Genomic DNA, 19218 nt, shown 5'->3' with positions numbered 1-19218 from the left:
GCACCGAACTGACACAAACAACTGTATTTTTATTATCTAACATTAACAAAGATCAATAAATGCTGTAAAATATATTGTGCATGCTAGTTCATGTTAACTAATGCATTAAGTAACATTAACAAATGAGATCTTACTGTAAAGTGTTACCTAATAGCTTCTGTGTTACTTCTTCTTTTGATTTGAGGCTGGAATGTGACTTTGTTCTTATGTCATGAGCTTCACGTGAATGTGTATGTGTGTGTATATGACTCTTAGTAAAGCTATCCGCTGAACAGTGAATAAGTCTAGTCGCTCTTAAAAGGTAAGAACCCCTCACAGCACACATGACCATATAAGGACGGGTTTCCTCTTCCCCTCCTCCTGGAAAACGCAACAATGAGGGTCAATAGAAATTAATATCAGCCATCTTGTTCTCTCTCTCACTGTCATGGATCACGCTCTGCTGGACATTTACAATTATATAGAGGAGAGGAATGTGTAACAGAGCAAATAATGAGCTGAGACTTTGTACATTGCAGCTTTTGTACTAAAAAGGGTTTTTAAAGGAACAGTTCTACCAAAAAAAGAACATTCTTTCAGTCAGTTTTTCCATATTTTTCACAAATAATTACAAAGAAACGACAAGTGATACATTGATATACATTTCACATTCAAAATGCACTAAAACTACCAAAACACTTTATACACGTTTTAAAGGAAACCTATTACGCCCCTTTTCACAAGATGTAATATAAGTCTCTGGTGTCCCAGAATGTGTCTGTGAAGTTTCAGCTCAAAATACCCCACAGATCATTTATTATAGCTTGTCAAATTTGCCCCTATTTGGGTGTGAGCAAAAACACGCCTTTTTTGTGTGTGTCCCTTTAAATGCAAATGAGCTGCTGCTCCCGCCCCCTTTCCAGAAGAGGGCGGAGCTTTAACAGCTCAACAACAACAAAGCTGGAGAATCTCACGCAGCCAAAATGAGGATTGTCAGTAACGGTGTTCAGCCTTACATTGTTCAAACCGGAGTCGACACTGATGGAGAGACTCAGGAAGAAGTTACAACTTTTAGAATGAAACTGGACGTTTCTGAATGGTTAGTGGATAAATTTATGTAGTTGCTGTGGAGTTGATTCAACTCATCCACTAGCATGTGTCGTCATGTTCATCTTTTGTGCAAATCCAGTGTTGAATTGACCCTCGTTTGTGAAGCAGTCCGGCGTAAAATGACGGCATCAACAACTCTCTACTACAACAACTCTTCCTCTTCTAAAGCAGCCCAACATGGCCCCGCCCCCTTTGTTGTGTGTTCTCGGGGGCGGGTTTATGTAAATGTTGTGGTTTGTGATGTCACTAACCCAGGAAGAAGCTTGTTGTAGTCCCTACCAGCCGTTTGTTGTAGTCCTTAGACAATCCTGTAAAAGAAAATATCTCCCTTTGCATTGAACTTTGAGTGTCGTAACTTTGCAGATGTTGTTTATGCTCAAACAGCAACATTACACACTTACTAAAGTTAACAAACTGAAATCATAATCAACCACCCCTTTAAATCAACTCATTCTTCCATTACACTGGCAAAGGTTTTTATCCAACAAACACACTTTGTCACTGAACTATTTCTTTAAAAGCCATATTTGCACATGCCTGCACATATACACACAGGAAGGGACAAACCAGATGAGTCCCAGCATGCCTCCTGTTGCTCCTGCTGGAGACATTAACATGCAGGGCAGCACAAAACTCAGTGGGACTCGCAAACAAACTTGAAAAGAACTGAGAGAGAGACGTGAGGAGGGGGAGGATAGTATTGAGGGGTGAAGAGAGTCCTGGAGAGAAAATGAACGCAGCAAGATGGAAATGTTGCAAGAAAAACGAGGGAGACAGGATGGTGGGAAGGCGGCAGACGAGTGAGGGGGTGTACGGAGGGAGGGGCTTTAAGAGAAAGAAAAAAGGGAAGGTGAAGGAGAAGAATTCATTAGACCAAGAGAAAATACACCAGAAGGCTGCTGGAGAGAAGATCTCATTCAAGACGTGAGCAGAAACCATTCAGACCGCCGTCAAACAGGTACGCCAGTCATTTTGACTCGAGTTTTATTGACGCTGAGGCTACAGGTTGACATGATGATCGGTGTAACTGTAGGAACTGTAATAGTAGACTAATGTGTTTTTACCATGGGAACCAGTTTACACCCAAACACTGGCTACTACAGCTATTAAGAAATAAATATATCCAAATTAATGTGTAATAAGTTTTAGAATATTTCTGTTATTTTGATTATTTGATTATTTCTTGATATAATTTATATTTTTAGTAACAATAACCATTTATTTTAGCATCATTGAGATACTATTATAGTTTTTTAATGTATTTTTTTGTATTTTCCTTTTTTTGTCATTTTTAGTTACATAGTTTTTAAGTATTTTATTTCAGTTTTAGTTTTAGCTATTTCAGTACATCAAATGAAACTAAATAAAATCATGGCCGAAGTAAGGTTATTTCAGTTAACATTCATTTTTAGTGCTATCAAATCGTGATTAATCGCATCCAGTTTATAAACATACATACTGTGTGTGTGTATATATATATATATATATATATATATATATATATATATATATATATATATATACATACTGTACATGCACACACACACATATATGTGTATATGTGTGTGTGTGTGTGTGTGTGTGTGTTTTATTTCAAGTAACAAAAATGTTGTTTTTATAGTTTTAATTTTAGTTTAGCTATGTATATAATAACTAATGATATCTTGATATTTATGCATAACTGGGTGATTGTCAGGGTGGTGCTAAGATAAAATGAGTTTTAGCATGTTGTTATGCAAGGATGTTTCTTAGTCACAAGAGTCAATCCTCAAATCTCTGTGATATTGGGGTCTATGCCTCGAGTCCCTTCAGTCTTAGTCTGTGAGTTTTATCATCTGTTTTATCAGCCAAAGATGAAAACTTGCCCCTGGAGTCTGGTCACTTAGAAAAGTAGCAGCAATAACTTTTTAAATTGTGAATTTTCAGCCAGCTGGCATCATTGAGAGGGAGGACGGTTTCTCATGAGGCTTTATTCAGGTTCCCACGGTAAACTGGCAGGCGGTTCGTTCCATTTCGATGTGTGTGAGCAGCACAGTGTGTGTCCTGTGTTAAAAATACACACTGATGTTCAGTTTGTTTCAGTTTGACTTTAATTCTGTCCAGAAGGAGCATTCAGGCTGTGTGCTCATGTGCTGAGAGACAGATAAACACTGTTCTTTTGAACTTTCTATTCATCAAATAATCCTGAAAAAAAATATTGTACACAAATATTTTGTACAATTGTACACATTAAATGTTTCTTGAGCAGCAGATCAGCATATTAGAATGATTTCTGAAGGATCATGTGACACTGAAGACTGGAGTAATGATGCTGAAAATTCAGCTTTGATCACAGGAATAAATTACTTTGTCAAATATATTCAAATATAAAACAGTTATTTTAAATTGTAATAATATTTCACAATATTACTGTTTTTTACTGTATTTTTAATTAAATAAATGTAGCCTTGGTGAGCAGACGAAACTTCTTTTAAAAACATTAAAAATCTTAGTGGTTCCAAACTTTTGGACTGTACTGTATATATAAATGCATACAATATATACACACATAACACAAACATTTATGTTAGATGTGATTACTCGTGATTAATCGATTTGACAGCACTTATATATATAAATTTCTAGCGCAGCATAACCTCACTTTTTTATTATATGCAAGAAAAAATGTTTAGAAAAAATAAGCTGAATCAGCTGAAAAGTCATTTTGTTTTGTTTTTTGTTTTTGTTTATATCAATAACATGCAATGATTATGAGGTCCTCAAACATGTGCTGAGATCCACACAACGTCAATTTTTATTTCATGTTCTTTCATTTGTTCATGTATCATAATAATATGAATGAATGAAGCTGGTAAAATGAACTTTACAGTAATTGCACCTTTATTTGTTGCAGGGTGAAGATGTTGCTGTGGTCACAGGTCACTTTCCTCCTTCTCCTCTGCGTGATGGAGTCGGTTCGTGCCACATCTGCCAGTCCTTCATCGCTTCGGCCTCCCCTCACACGTGTTCGCATTATCGAGGTCGAGGACGACTACGATGACGTGAATTCAAAAACGACAATCACGCCTCAGTTGCCCAGGGTCACCACCTCTGGTGTAATATGTGATTATGACCCCTGTGTGGTACAAACCACCCCCTGTGAAAAGATTTCCGCCCAGACGGGTTGCCTCTGTCCTGGGCTGACGGGCCCGGAGGAGAGACCTGGGGCCCCGGAGCTCCGTGAGGTGAAGCTGGGCAGCTCCGGGGAAGTGCTTGTGCATTGGTGCGCTCCCCGCTCCACCGTCACCCATTATGAAGTCACACTGAACGGCGGAAAAGAGCAGCTGAGTTTTGGAGAAAATTTAAGGAATGGTGCCATACCCGGACTGAAAATCGGGGAGACGGTGTGTGTGGCGGCCAGGAATCAAGCTGGGCTCAGTGAAAAGTCCTGTGCCCGATACGAGCCACCACAACCCGACCAAGTCGCCCTGAGCGCAGGGATCATCGCGGGGTCTGTCGGATTCCTGCTGCTGCTTTCGGTGCTCGCCGTTGTACTATGGAAACGAAGGACGTGTCGAAAGGGCGGGATGGGAGAAGCCGAGGGCCTCGGCAATCCTTCATACACCAGTGATGGAGCGCTGTGACCAGCAAACAGATGCAAACATTTCAAAAGCATGGAGAGAATGAAACAAGCTGCAAAAAGACTGAGATTTGTACTGGTCAAAAGTTTGGAATAATTATGTTTTTGAAAGAAGTCTTTTCTGCTCACCAAGGCTGCATTTATTTGGTCAAAAATACATTAAAATTGTGAAATATTATTACTATTTAAACTAGCTGTTTTCTATGTGAATATATTTTAAAATGTAATTTTTTTCCTGTGATCAAAGCTGAATTTTCAGCATCATTACTCCAGTCTTCAGTGTCACATGATCCTTCAGAAATCATTCTAATATTTTGATCCATCAATTCTTATTATTATCAATGTTGGAAACATAATTTTTGCTGCTAAATATTTTTGTGGAAACTGTGATACTTTTTTTCAGGATTGATGAAATAATATTTTGTAACATTATAAATGTCTTTACTGTCACTTTTGATAAAATGAATGTCTATTTTTCTTTTTAATCTTACTTACATATAAGTAACATGGTAGTGTATCACGGTTTCCACAAAAAATCTGAAGCAGCACAACTGTTTTCAACATTGATAGTTATTAGAAATATTTCTTGAGCAGCAAATCAGCATATTAGAATGATTTCTGAAGGATCATGTGACTCAGAAGACCGAAAATTCATCTTCACTCTATCAAATAAATGCAGGCTTGGTGAACATACTGTATAAGACTTCTTTCAACAATAATAAAAAAAAAAAATCATAATTTTTTCCAAACTTTTGACCGGTAGTGTATTAATAGAGCACAGTTGTTGTGCCTCTGACTGAAAATAATGCTCGTTATTTTAAGTTCACTACTAAACCCCTGTGATTGGTTCTGAATGATTTTTATTGTGAGATTGTGATTGGTTTGAATATTTAAAGTCAACATGGAATCTGAATCATCCCTGTTTACTTCCATAATCCACATTTGTGGTCTTATTGTGATCGATGCATAGGTGCATGTTACTCCAAAGAAATTTGGAATTTGCATTTGTAAATCTCTCATCAAAACAATAATTGCTTCACTTTCCAAAAAGCCTCTTTCAAAGTGAATGTATTCATGTTTAACTCATTAAAAACACTCACCTTTATAACATCACATCAATTCCTGATGGACAACATTTTTTCATCATTAAAATATCACATTATGGAAGTAACATGTGTTTTGATTGCCATTTCACGCCGACTTTAACACTACTAATGGTTCTTAGGAAGCCTGGTGCTTCATTAAGCTAGACAGGGTTTAAAGTATCTGTTGTACAGCTACTTAGAGAGTATGTGTAACTGCTGAAAATTATTGATGATGTTTTTAACTATTGAAAGTTTTTCAATAAAGCTATTTTAATTGCATTTGCTTGACTGAACTTGTTGTTGCCTCTTTAGAAAACTGACTGTTACCCAAATTGAAGAAGTGGTTGTTCTTGCAGTGTCATTGTTACATACTGCCTCTAGATATGAGTAAAGTGACTCTGTGGTAACATGGAAGGAAACTGTGTAGTCTGATGCAGTGGCTTCATTGAGCAATGATGAATCAAGAGTAACACATTCAGAGCTGGTTATTTTCCATCCAGCTTTGTCAATCACTGCTTCCCGTCGCTACCTACTAATCTCAGTTTATTGCCAGGCAGATATTTGCCTCCAGCGCAGACAGAGAGTGTTGTTTTCTTGGCAAAAGGGAGTGGTATTTATTACTCAGAAGTCATATATATGATAAATAAGGAAATACCTATAAACCAAAACAAGCAAAAATGTTTCAGATTCAGAGTGAAATACAAACATTTCACCATGCATTATATCAGGATATCTAAGAAAAACACATATAAAATATGATCACTGATGTAAAGATCAATAGTATAATGAACGCCATAAGTTTCAGCATAAAACCTGGTTGCATTGATCTGGATGTCCATGACTGGACTAATATGACTTAATATGATAAGGGAATAAATTGTATGGTGCAATCATTTATATTTGATCACAAAACCCTTATGAAATTGTGTTAAAGGGGACCCTTTTCACATGATGTAATATAAGTCTCTGGTGTCCCAGAATGTGTTTGTGAAGTTTCAGCTCAAAATACCCCACAGATCATTTATTATAGCTTGTCAAATTTGCCCCTATTTGGGTGTGAGCAAAAACACACTGTTTTTGTGTGTGTCCCTTTAAATGCAAATGAGCTCCACTTTCCAGAAGAGGGCAGAGCTTTAACAGCTCAACAACAACAAAGCTGGAGAATCTCACGCAGCCAAAATGAGGATTGTCAGTAACGGTGTTCAGCCTTACATTGTTCAAACCGCAGTCGACACTGATGGAGAGACTCAGGAAGAAGTTACAACTTTTAGAATGAAACTGGACGTTTCTGAATGGTTAGTGGATAAATTTATGTAGTTGCTGTGGAGTTGATTCAACTCATCTTCTAGCATGTGCCGTCATGTTCATCTTTTGTGCAAATCCAGTGCTGAATTGACCCTCGTTTGTGAAGCAGTCCGGTGTAAAATGACGGCATGGCAACAACACTCTACTACAGCAACTCTTCCTCTTCTCTAAAGCAGCCCAATATGGCCCCGCCCCCTTTGTTGTGTGTTCTCGGGGGCGGGGTTTATGTAAATGTTGGGGTTTGTGATGTCACCAACCCAGGAAGAAGCTCGTTGTAGTCCCTACCAGCCATTTGTTGTAGTCCTTAAAAAGCGATTTCTGTAAAAGAAAATATCTCCTTTGCATTGAACTTTGAGCGTCGTAACTTTGCAGATGTTGTTTATGCTCAAACAGCAACATTACACACTAACTAAATTTAAAAAAGTGAAATCATAATCAAGGACGCCTTTAATTGTGACGGCGTTTCTATCATTCCAATTCAGCATCATGGGGTTTGACCAATTCAATGAATCAAAAGGGAAGCAATTATTAAGCCTGCATTTTGGATTTTGCTTAATCCTGCTTGTAGCTTATAATAAGAGCCTACATATTAAGTTTTCATAACTAATTAACTTTACAACACCACCACTGTTATTTATTACAATGAAGTTGCTTTGAAACAATCTGTAAAGCACTAGGCTATATAAATGAATGTGAAAAAAATGTTTTAGTGAAGAGCACAGAATCTAAATCTGTCCACAGAGTAATGATGGATCAATTCCCTCAACATGAACTACCTGTACTTGTTCTACACCTGTACTAAAATTAATCTTTGAGTTTGAGGAAAAAAATGCTTTTTTCTTTCTCTTTTTTCTTTCACTGATCCCTTTATTTTTATTTGATTTAATCATATATGTATGTATGCATTATTTATTTTTGAAAAATAATAAAAAGAAAAGTCCACTTTATTTTTAGACTTTTATTTTGAAGAGCTGTCAGTGATGCCGCTGTTGATCCCTGGATTCACCGGCCCGTGATCATCATCACCGTTAGTCAGACAGACCCTCCGATCAGCTGTGGGCAGGTCGATGGAGACCCACAACTGGTGATAGCGGCGTTTATTTTTTATACTATCGAGGATCCGTTACCTCTCGGATAGAAATGTCCACACAGGGACACACGAATCCAAACTCGTCCGTGAATAATTACAGGATGAATTCAACACAAAACGGAGGCGGAGCGGCGGCAGCGGTGCCCTGTCAGAACGGTACGGGATTAAAGCGAAACCACCTGAGCTAACATGCTAAAGCTACCGCGAAATCACATTCAAAGCTAAGAAAACTGGCTAAGAGTTAGGCTAACGGCTAAACTAACGTGCTAAAATGCTAAAATCGCATTCACATCCACTTTGAAATGCTAAGATAAGTTAGCCAGCTAAAGGCCTAGAGATTGAGGCCGAGCTAAAGCACCTGTCATCTGCGTCTCTGGGGTGGAGACATCGACCGTTACAGATCACAATATACAATAAAACATTTCCCTGTACCTGTTATTAAAATCATATAGCAGTTGTCGATATGTTTTAATGAAGATTAATTTCAGTTAGTTTGTTGTCATCTGTCATTAGCCTGTTAGCGGCTAGTTTAGTTCAGGTAGCTCAGTTGTTATTTCTCTCGATTATTAATCTTTTAAGATTTTATCATCTGAATTAGGAACTGAAATATGTCATTGTCTTGATCAGATGTCTCATATTTGTTGTAAACTGAGCTTGCAGTATTGCGCAGAATAAATATGTGATAAATATTTATTAATTATTCCCAACAAACCAACAGTTCTCTTTTAATGTCTTAAGACTTGTCTTTACGGTAAGTTGCTAATGCCTTTTTATTGTTTTTACGAATGTAAGCTGTATTTTACATCATACTAATATAATCTGAACGTGTTTTTACCGTTAAAGTGCATAAAATGAAGTAATAACAATTTGTTTTGTATTTTCTTATGCGTTTTTTTCACATCACGTGACATATCGAATTGTCATTTAGTAATAAAATCAGAAAAAGTATGTCTAAAGAGTCTTTTGGACATGTTAATATATCACGGTAAATTTAAAAGTACCATGGATTACCATGCAGTGTTATTTTAGTATACATTGACTATTATTATTTTGAATATTTTTTTGTTTCCCGTATTTATTTTAATTTTAGTTAAAGTTTAGGTAATTTTGTGGTGTGTGTTTTAGTAATTTTTATTGTTTTTTATTTTTTTAATATGTCTGTTAACTTTTATTACATTAAAAATTAAACTAAATAATAATTTTCTTCGAAATAAAGTTATATATATACATTTTATTATTGATATACATATGTTTGTTTGTTTTTTTACATTTCAGCTAACATTTATTTTATTTCAGGTAACATGTTTTTCTGTGGTTTAAAGGGATAGTTCATCCAAAAATGAGAATTCTATCGTCATTTACTCACCCTCAAGAGGTTCAAAATTTGTATAATTTTATTTGTTATGTTGAACACAAAGGAAGATATTTTGAAGAATGTGTTAAACTGAACAGTTTTGGGGCACCATTGACTTCCATAGTAGTTTTTTTCCTACTGTGGAAGTCAATGGTGCCCCAAAATGGCCTGGTTACAAACTTTCTTCAAAATATCTTCCTTTGTGTTCAACAAAACAAAGAAAATTATACAGATTTTGAACCTCTTGTGAAGGTGAGTAAATGACGATAGAATTCTCATTTTTGGGTGAACTATCCCATTAAGTTACCTATAATAACTCTGTTACCATGTAAATACAGTGTATAAATATGATAATGATATGGTACTTATTTTACCATCACTAAACTTATTTGTAAGGGAAATGAAGATTGATGTGAGTTTAAACTGCTGTTGGTTTTTATAGGTCAATTTGTATAAAACTTGCGATTCGTCTAATGACAGACGTGCATTTGTGTCACATTTGCACGTCATTTGCATGGCAATCTCACAAATCAAATTGATGATGTTGTTTTTTACAGGTCCGGGACAGTCGTACCCTGCCGTGTATCCCGCATCCAGCTACTATAGTTCCGCTCCGCCCACTGGTTACATCACCATGGCGGGACACAGCGCTCCTCCCGCTGGCAAAATCCCAGTTTCGAGCACAGACTATAGTGGGAACTACTACCAGAACAGCTCAGGGCCGTCGCTGTACGCAGCACCACCTGGAACGCAGCCACCTGCCCATCAGTACTCCACCTCAAATGCCCCGGTACAGCCATTCCAGCAGACTGTGCCGTACACTATGTCAGCCGGATATTACGGACAGGCGTATAGTCACCCTTCACAGGGTCAAACTCAAGCCCAGCCTCAACCTCAGCCCAGCTTGGTGGCAGCGCCCAGCTTGGTGGCAGCACCCAGTGGCAACAACCTCAGCGCCCCGCTGTACCCCATCGTTTCTTACCCATCAGGCCCTGGGAGCAGTCAGTATGGCACTCTGAGATCCTCTCAAACTGGTGCTGGGCAGCCACCAGCTTCTACGGTAATGCCACCGCCACCTACCCAGAGTACTTTGCAACAGTATTCTCAAGGAAACGGAGCCACACCCACACCAACTCACCTGAGCTACGGAGCTCCGCCTCTTAGCCAAACAGCCGCTGTCAACGGCCAATCGAATGCAGGTTGGTTTGAATGCATTTCCTTCTGATGCATTATGTATGTTGATGCAACAGAATGGAATAAAACGCATGTAACATGCTCATATCAATTGTATTGATTTGTTTTATCCAATATATTTATAGTTCAACAACACTATGACCAAAACCTCCACAATCCCATGAGCCATCATTACGGTGGGGCCCCTCCCAACAAAGAGAGCCTTGATAAAGAGAGACCGCCCTCAGGAACCCCAGGCACGTCCGTGCATTCTTCACCACGACACCATCCAGGTACGAACGATCTACTTTCACGCGTGAATTGATAGTTTCATTTCTTCCAATAGTCTGTTTTTTGACATTATTTGTTTTTTTTTAATATCTTGTTTTGTTTATTATTAGAGCTGCAGCTATATTGATAAATAATTCAGCTGTCTGCTATTTTCAGCATTTATATATATATATATATATATATATATATATATATATATATATATATATATATAATGTGTGTGTTTTTTTTGTGCTTTTTTTTCCAGCATTTTATTTAAAAAAAATAAATAAATCTACATCTTTCTAGGGCTGCATGATTTGGGGAAATAAATCTAATTGTGATGATTCAGATAAAAATTGCAATTTAAAGTGCGTTTTTAAAAAAGCTCCAAGTTTGTTGGGCTGCACAATTTGGCCTAAATTTCTAGATTTAATGATCAATTATTATAATGTTATTAATAATAAAACGTATTATGTTGTTTTATTATCATTATTATTATTACTTAATACAAATATTAAACAAAATAAGAAATGTTATTATTGTAATATTTCCACAGGGAGTCCTTAAATCCTTGACTGTCACCGTTCCGTCAGCATTTATTTATTGCCTTTTTTTTTGCATCACATTTTTAATAATCATCATAAATTAGGTATAATTCATCATGTAAAAACTGTTTTGAAATTGGACATTGCGTTACCATGGAAAGGGTAAACCCTTTTATGGGCTCCTCCCCCTAGTGGGTGTTGTCATATTACAATTTATTTTAACTACTTTAGTCAAAACTTTTCTAATCTTGACAAAACACATATTGTCGGAAAGGTCTGAATCTCAAGCTTCCATATTTGGCGTCTGTTTTGTGTGATATTTGGACAGAAATTTGTTAATTTGTTACAGGACAATGCATCAAAAAATTTCAGCGGAAAGTGGATGACACCCGGTTGCTATTTTTGGTACAATGCCTAAAACAAAATCTCATGGGAACTTTAATTTTTGTGATCTCAAATTTAACTTGGTTATACATATAGCTTTGATTTTATCTCAATTTTAGAGCAAAAATTATTTTGTTAAATATATATTTTAGGTAAAATAAAAAAAGTACAGTAAATTTGATTTACAGTAAATTTAAAGTTCTATAACTTTTCATACTTTGATTTTTTTTTTTAAGCTTGCTTTCAATTCAGCAACAATCTGATGAGTGTCAGATTGGTCAAGACCAAACTTTGGTCTGTATTCAAAAGCTTTCTTGAATTACAATGATTTAAGTTTGGATAGGTCATTTTCACGTGTATGCTCAAAAAGGGGGGTGACAGTTAAGGGGTTAAAGCTTCTTTTGTTGACAACAGCTGGTTTATATGCAATTCTCTAGGGATGCACCGATACCGAAACTAGTATCGGTATCGGGCCCGATACCAAGCTCATGTACTTGTACTCGTAAAAACACCCCTGATACCAAAGACTGATACCTCACGTGATGCAACTGACAGAATTTTCCGCGCACAGAGACACCGGTGGCAGCAGCAGAAACAATGTCAGCCTCAGAGGTGTGGAAATACTTCAAAATTAATGATGACAACACACACATTGCAGACTGCATGCTTTCAATCACAATTCGTTATCAATTAGCGCTCTTTCTTTTTATATAACAACAATTATATATATTGGTAATTACGCCCTTTGAAGGTTATTGGACACTGTGAAATTTATTCTTAAAATAAAAATGAGTACTTTTTTCATTAGAGTAATAATAAAGAAGCTGTTCTACATTCTTTAGTCTCACTGTTTTGTGCTTGGAAAACTGCAACATCACCAAAAAAAAAATAAAAAAGAGAGAGATAAATTAATAAATGTATAGGTATCGGTATCTGCGAGTACTAGAAAACAAGTATCGGTACTCATACTCTGTCCTTAAAAAATGGTATCGGTGCATCCCTACAATTCTCATTACATTTGAGAAGATGGCTGCTGCATTTTACATTCTCAGTTGCATATTATAAGTGACCCAAGATGAAGTTTGAATGGAGCAGCATTTACTATAAACTCTCCGAGACACTGAAATCACCAGATCATGAGCTGCTCGTGTAAATAAACGGTGCTGCGTTTCTGTCTGACACATGCACAGCGCATATATTTAATTAAATCACAGCCTTTGTGATTTGATCATCACACTAAGCCTTATAACGATTTCGTGCAGCCCTACATCTTGCCTTCATATTATAAGAATATTATTTTACATCCCTGTGAAAAAACTGCATTAGCACTGTAAAGTGACGTTGTCAGCTACTGTCATTGTCTGTTTTTATTGATCAGTTATTGCAGCCCTCACTATGAATGTCGGTGTGTCATTCCTGACAGGTTGTGTCTCTTCTGATGATTCTTTAGCTCAAGATGTGTTCAAGATGTCTTCTTTTCATGCTTTTCTTATTGGTTCATCTCTTTCTTTGCATTTTCTTTCTCACATCATGTGCTGCTAGTTTTTGGGTTGTGTTAGTGTCGTCCTTGTGAGATTTGGGTAGGAGAAGCGCAGAACTCCAGCTCAGTTCTCGTCCTCTCTTTCTGTACTCAACCGTCTGTTTCTGATGGTTGCTGTATTTCAGGACTGCTGTACGGTGACCGTGGGGTGAATAACGCCGTTAGCTCGGCCGCGGGCGATCACTCCTCATCCAGTTCTGACCATGAGGAAGAGGATGAGGAGGATGAGGAAGCAGGTCTGCTTTCGCTTTTTCATTCTTCCATTCACTTCCCTTTCTCACGTAGCTGTTCCTTCATCCCTCCATCTCAGATTTGTCTTTTTCCATCCCTACGTCTTCCTCCCCTTTTTAAAATGATTAACATACACAAATATACACATGTTCTGCTGTATTTAAATGCTCCTCCAGATTTGTGTATCTCCTTCTTGCGAGTTATTCATTCACTTGAAGTCTACAATTCCCATAAACGTATACACACGTTCATACAGTCAGTTTATCCTGTTTTCTGGTGACCTTCATTGTGCAAGTGCACAAAAACATTACTAGCATACTGTATAGTATTTGCTTCATACTAATCAATACATAATATATATTTATGAATTCATACTATTCAATTCATAAATATACACATTTGTGTATTTATTTATAAATATGCAGTGGTAAATGTTTCAAGCCATAATATGCTTCATTTGTCACATGACCTCATTAAAATGCATGTTTAGTGGTGCATTCATATTACAGTTACTCTAATTACATGTTTCTGACTTTAATCATTCATCGCTCAATTATTTTTTTCATAGTGCTGACTTCTCACTTTATAGAAAAACAATCGAAATGCCAGCAGTTTCAAGTCATTAAATTTATATATATTAAACTTTTTTCACAATACACAAAATTATGATTTAAATGTTTATAATATTGTAATATCTGCATGCCTTATTAATTGCATTTAGCAAAATAGAGTATAATACATATATATTTTTAGTCAGTCATTCAGGCTGATATGGCCTTTTTACTTCTTTTCAGACTCTGCTTAACCCTGGGTTATTGTCATACTAAACCTTCTTTTAACTCTTTTTAATGTTTTTGAGCTAGTGCACACAAACATTACTGCTTTTATCTCTGGGTAAAGGAGTGTTTCACACTTGTAATTTAGAAGCGGGGTTAGCACTGCTTTTTACCCAGGGTAATGAAACCCTGCCCCAGAGCTTTTGCTCTGTTAACCCTGCATTGTGGTGCCAAATGTGTACAGTGTGAAACCATGCAGTGTTAGAATGCTATGACTAGATGCTCAGGAACAGTCCACCAATCACATACCTCGTGCTCACGTGCTTTGGACAGTCACAGAAACACTGTACATTTGTACAGTAAATAAACAGTCATTTCAGGGCTCAAGGGGGATAATGTCAAACAGCGATGGAAAACATATCAGTAGGAGGTGAAGACTTTTCGGACTGTTCTTACCTTTTATAGTCCAAAAAGTCTGTTCAGAAAACATTAATAGTACAGTCGGCAATGTGTCATATGAGGACGCGCAATGCCTCGAGCAGGTTGCATTCGTCAAATCTGTGATGCTGACACCGCATATATGCAAATAAGGATGTTAACTCAGTGTTTAGGAATATACGGTGTGAAACGTCAGTGTATGAATACTCAGGATTAATTGTTAACCTCGAGTAAAGTATGAGCAGTGTGAAATGTGAAGCAAGATAACACAGGATGCTGTTTACCCAGGGTGTGAGAAGCACTATAAACTGCTAAAACATCATGTACTGACATGCACACTCAATGCCAGCGTTCTGTTCCTGGGGGTCTTGATGTCCCTCTGTCTCCCTTTTGTCTGCTCATACACAGACCTGAAGAACAGCAATTGTTTTCACTTAAAGTTTACAAAATGTTGAATTTAAAAACACACTTCTCGCAGAACCAGTTTCAGGAATGATGAGAAATGCGTTTCCACTTCCCCCGACTCCTAATGCCATTCATCTGAGAGTCACACTCCCACTCTTTCTCTCTCTCTCTCTCTCTCTCTCACACACACACACACACTTTTCCTGCAAGAGGAAGTAGAATTTATTTTTAAATGTCCAGGCATTTTGTCAGTTCTTTTGAAATTCAACTATTTTAAATATCATATTTATTCGTTATAACTCCCAATTAGAGTCAGCTTCTTATGCCCTACAAACACTGAATTAAATGATTTTCAATCTTAAAATGTATACTATCAAAGGTTTGGAATAATTCATATTTTTTTAATGTTGTTGAAAGAAGTTTCTTCTGCTCTTTTCAGGATTCTTTGAATAGAAAGTTCAAAAGAACAGCATTTTTTTAAATAGAATCTTTTGTAACATTATAAATGTATTTACTGTCACTTTTGATCAATTTAATGTGTTCTTGCTCAAAAGTATTAATTTCTTCCTTTTTTTAAAGGGGGGGTGTATCACACAGTTTCTGCCAATCTCATGTTAATCTTGAGTACATATAGAGTAACAATGCATCCTTCATATCTCTGAAAAGTTTCGTTTTATCTATCTTTTATAAATACGATACGCTAAACCGAGTCTTTCCGATAAAAGCCGAGCTCCTGGAGGCGTGTCTGCTGTCAGTTCAGTGGGCGGAGCTAAAGAGTCACGAGCGCGCTCAGCTTTTGTGTGGAGATCGTCTGCTAGCTGTGACATCATTATAAATAAAAAGGGAACAAAAATGTTCGTGTTGTTTACATTATATGCACTTGCGCGCCGATTGCCAACAAAACACAGACATCTGATGCAGCTTTACTCACCGCCCGTGATCTGCAAATCCAGCGCCGAACTGGGACTTGTTTACAAAGTATTCGTCACCGAAATCCCAGGAACAAACAAACATACATACACAGCTCCGTTGCTACCCTGGAAAAACAAACTTCATCCACTGTTCCCTTAACGCTGGGTTCTTTGGGAAGCTGAAAAAGGTAATCTTTCCCTCACAACCAAAAACACACTCCTTTGGTGACAGGAGCTGCGTCTCATTTCAGAGGCTGCATCCTCCGGAGGTCGCATTTGAAGGCTGCATACTTCATCAAGGATGTCATATTTAAGAAAAGTAACCGTAATAAAATTGACTGATATTCATTGCGAGGTGTAAAATACTGTCATTTCTTTCTCACGTTGCAATCTAACAGTTATTTTTCTTAAATGAGGCTGCCTCGATGATGTATGCAGCCTTCAAAGGGTGCAGCCCCTGAATTGGGACACAGCCATTGTTGAAAAATCTTTCGGCTTCAGTATCCTGAACGAAGCGTGTTGATGGGCGTGATCTTGCTCTTGTTCTTTATGAACAAGAGCAGGGAGATATTCCGCTCTCTTTTGACGTCATACAGGACACACTTGGAAAAAAAACTTTGCGAAACCGGAAGTAGTGAATTTGGCACAGAAATACTCCGTTGTACGTCCAACTCGTGTTTTGAAACTTTGGCCATGTTTAGCATGAGAATGCAACTCTTTAACAGTATAAATAAGTCGTAATGCATGAAATAGCATTACACCCCCCCCCCCCTAAAAAAAATCTTACTCCACACTTTTGTAGTGTATTGTGGTAGTGTCACAATACACTACAAAAGTATGAAGCACCACAACTGTTTTCAACATTGATAATAATCATAAATGTTTCTTGAGCATCAAATCAGCATATTAGAATGATTCCTGAAGGATCATGTGACACTGAAGACTGGAGTAATGATGCGGAAAATTCAGCTTTGATCACAGGAATAAATTACATTTTACAATATATTCACAAAGTAAATGGCTATTTTAAATTGCAAAAATATTTCAAAATATTACTGTTTTTACAGTATTTTTTTGATCGAAAAAAAGCAGCCTTAGTGAGCAGAAGAGACTTCAAAAAATCTTAATTATTCCAAACTGCTGACCAATAGTGTGTTTGACAGTCTGTAACATCATTCAGCTCTGAAATCAAAGGAAACATGACCGGATCTGGTTTCCCAGATTCTCTGGACGAGCACCGGCACCATTTCAGTCTCCAGTAAATGGATTGGTAATCTTGGTAACCCTGTTTGCTTCTGCTTTATACAGAAGTGTGTGTGTGTGTGTGTGTCATGGGCAGATTCTATTTTTAGCTTTACATTATGAAGTGTGTCGGGGTGTTGTTTTCTCATGGGGAGTGTAGATGTGTCATGCTACTGATTACATGTACACACACTCCAGAGGTTTCATCAACCTTCGCTGAGTGTAACGTCTCCTTTCTTGGACTTCTTGTGCTTGAGAGGGTGTCTTGGGTTCGCATGTTGGGTCTCAGGAGGAAGTTGTTCTGCTCTTGACTGCTCGTTCCCTTCTTCTGAGGTTGAGCTGTAATCGTTGGCGAGCAACAGTTGTGCCGAAAATAACATTTCATGTGTCCAATTATATTCTACAGTTATAAAGTGTGGTGGATGTTTTATTCTCATCCGTTTTTGAGTTCAGACTGCTGATCCAGTGAGGTAACAGATTAAGCGTAGGATAAAAGGGGCTTAACCAATCACGGCCCCTCTCTCTCTCTCTCTCTCTCTCTCTCTCTCTCTCTCTCTCTCTCTCTCTCTCTCTGTGTCTCTCTGGTCTGGTTTCAGTAGTTGTGTTATGGAGGATTAGTGTTAGGTTAATCTGTGCTGAGGTTTATTACTCTGTCTTCTTCTCTGAGAGTCCTGATTCTGTGATATCACAGAATATCATAGCACAAATTAGACATGTAGCTTTAGCTTAAACACATCACACCATTAGAGCAGTTGAGTTTGTTCTGTGGTGTTGGTTGGGTTTGAGGGGTCTATTAAACAGATTATTATGGGTTTCACTGACCAATGAGTATCCACAACGACCATTAGCTGAGCAATATTGCTGAAACTCATCTCAATGTTTGATTGTTTATTCATTTAATTAAATATTTTGATATATAGATGTTTGTGTTGGCTCTGATGTGGCTCAAAAGAGAAATTATTATATTTATATTTTTGTTTTTATATATTATTTTTATCTGTTTTCTATTGTCTTCAGTGTCACATGATCTTTTAGAAATCATTCTAATATGCTGATTTGCTGCTTAAGAAACATTTCAAATAATTATCAATGTTGACAACAGTTGTGCTGCTTCATATTTATTATTAATAGAAAGCTAAAAAGAACAGCATACTTGAAATATAAATCTTTTGTAACATTATAAATGTCTTTACTGTCACCTTTGATAAATCTTTGATCAATTTAATGTGTCCTTACTGAATAAAAGTATTAATTTCTCTCTAAAAATATCTTGCTGACAACAAGCTTACATATTTTATATATATATATATATATATATATATATATATATATATATATATATATATATATATATAATATTTGATTATATGTCATTTCAAGGCATAATATGTCACACAGAGACCAATATTTATCAGCTGATTTTTGATCACACAAAATGGCCTTCTTGGTGAGTATTCTTGAAAACAAAGTCAATTATGCCTTAAATGAACGTAAACGGCTGAGAAATAAAATTATTGTGTAACAGTGTGTTGGATCCGTGCAGCTCTTAAAGTGACAGCAGCCTAATATACCTGCTGCGCTGCTGTCTGTGTTTTAATGTTATAAAGATTAGAAAATCACTCACTACTCTTGACTAAATAACTTCAATAAGGATTAATATGTATTTAATATACATTGAAGAATATGCAGTGTTGTTTTACGTTTTATTTCTGGTCCTGTAAACTACTGTTAAACCTACCTAAAAAGCACTGTTTATTT

At 36.9% G+C, this 19218-nt stretch overlaps 2 protein-coding genes across 4 annotated transcripts in view; both read left to right on the top strand.

The window, feature by feature from the left end:
- Positions 1-1893: 1893 nt before the first annotated feature.
- On the top strand, positions 1894-4886 carry si:ch1073-303k11.2 (leucine-rich repeat neuronal protein 4). The gene is made up of 2 exons (XM_048187953.1): positions 1894-2047; positions 3983-4886. The coding sequence occupies exon 2, from the start codon at positions 3990-3992 to the stop codon at positions 4710-4712; it is 723 nt and encodes a 240-aa protein (XP_048043910.1). The 5' UTR covers positions 1894-2047; positions 3983-3989; the 3' UTR covers positions 4713-4886.
- Positions 4887-8081: 3195 nt separating this feature from the next.
- Positions 8082-19218, top strand: part of sec24b (SEC24 homolog B, COPII coat complex component) — a 28008-nt gene continuing 16871 nt past the window's right edge. Inside the window, exons 1-5 of one of the 3 annotated variants that reach the window (XM_048187952.1) lie at positions 8092-8344; positions 8907-8939; positions 10100-10741; positions 10862-11008; positions 13583-13693. In XM_048187952.1, coding sequence (XP_048043909.1) covers positions 10177-10741; positions 10862-11008; positions 13583-13693 — 823 coding nt within the window. In that variant the 5' untranslated portion in view covers positions 8092-8344; positions 8907-8939; positions 10100-10176. Of the gene's footprint in view, positions 8345-8906; positions 8940-10099; positions 10742-10861; positions 11009-13582; positions 13694-19218 lie in introns of all 3 variants that reach the window. The other 2 variants (XM_048187950.1, XM_048187951.1) reach the window with 2 other exon arrangements.

This window comes from Megalobrama amblycephala, linkage group LG4 (genome assembly GCF_018812025.1).
Source record: "Megalobrama amblycephala isolate DHTTF-2021 linkage group LG4, ASM1881202v1, whole genome shotgun sequence".
NCBI lineage: Eukaryota > Metazoa > Chordata > Actinopteri > Cypriniformes > Xenocyprididae > Megalobrama > Megalobrama amblycephala.
This window is presented reverse-complemented; position numbering and strand designations above follow the sequence as displayed.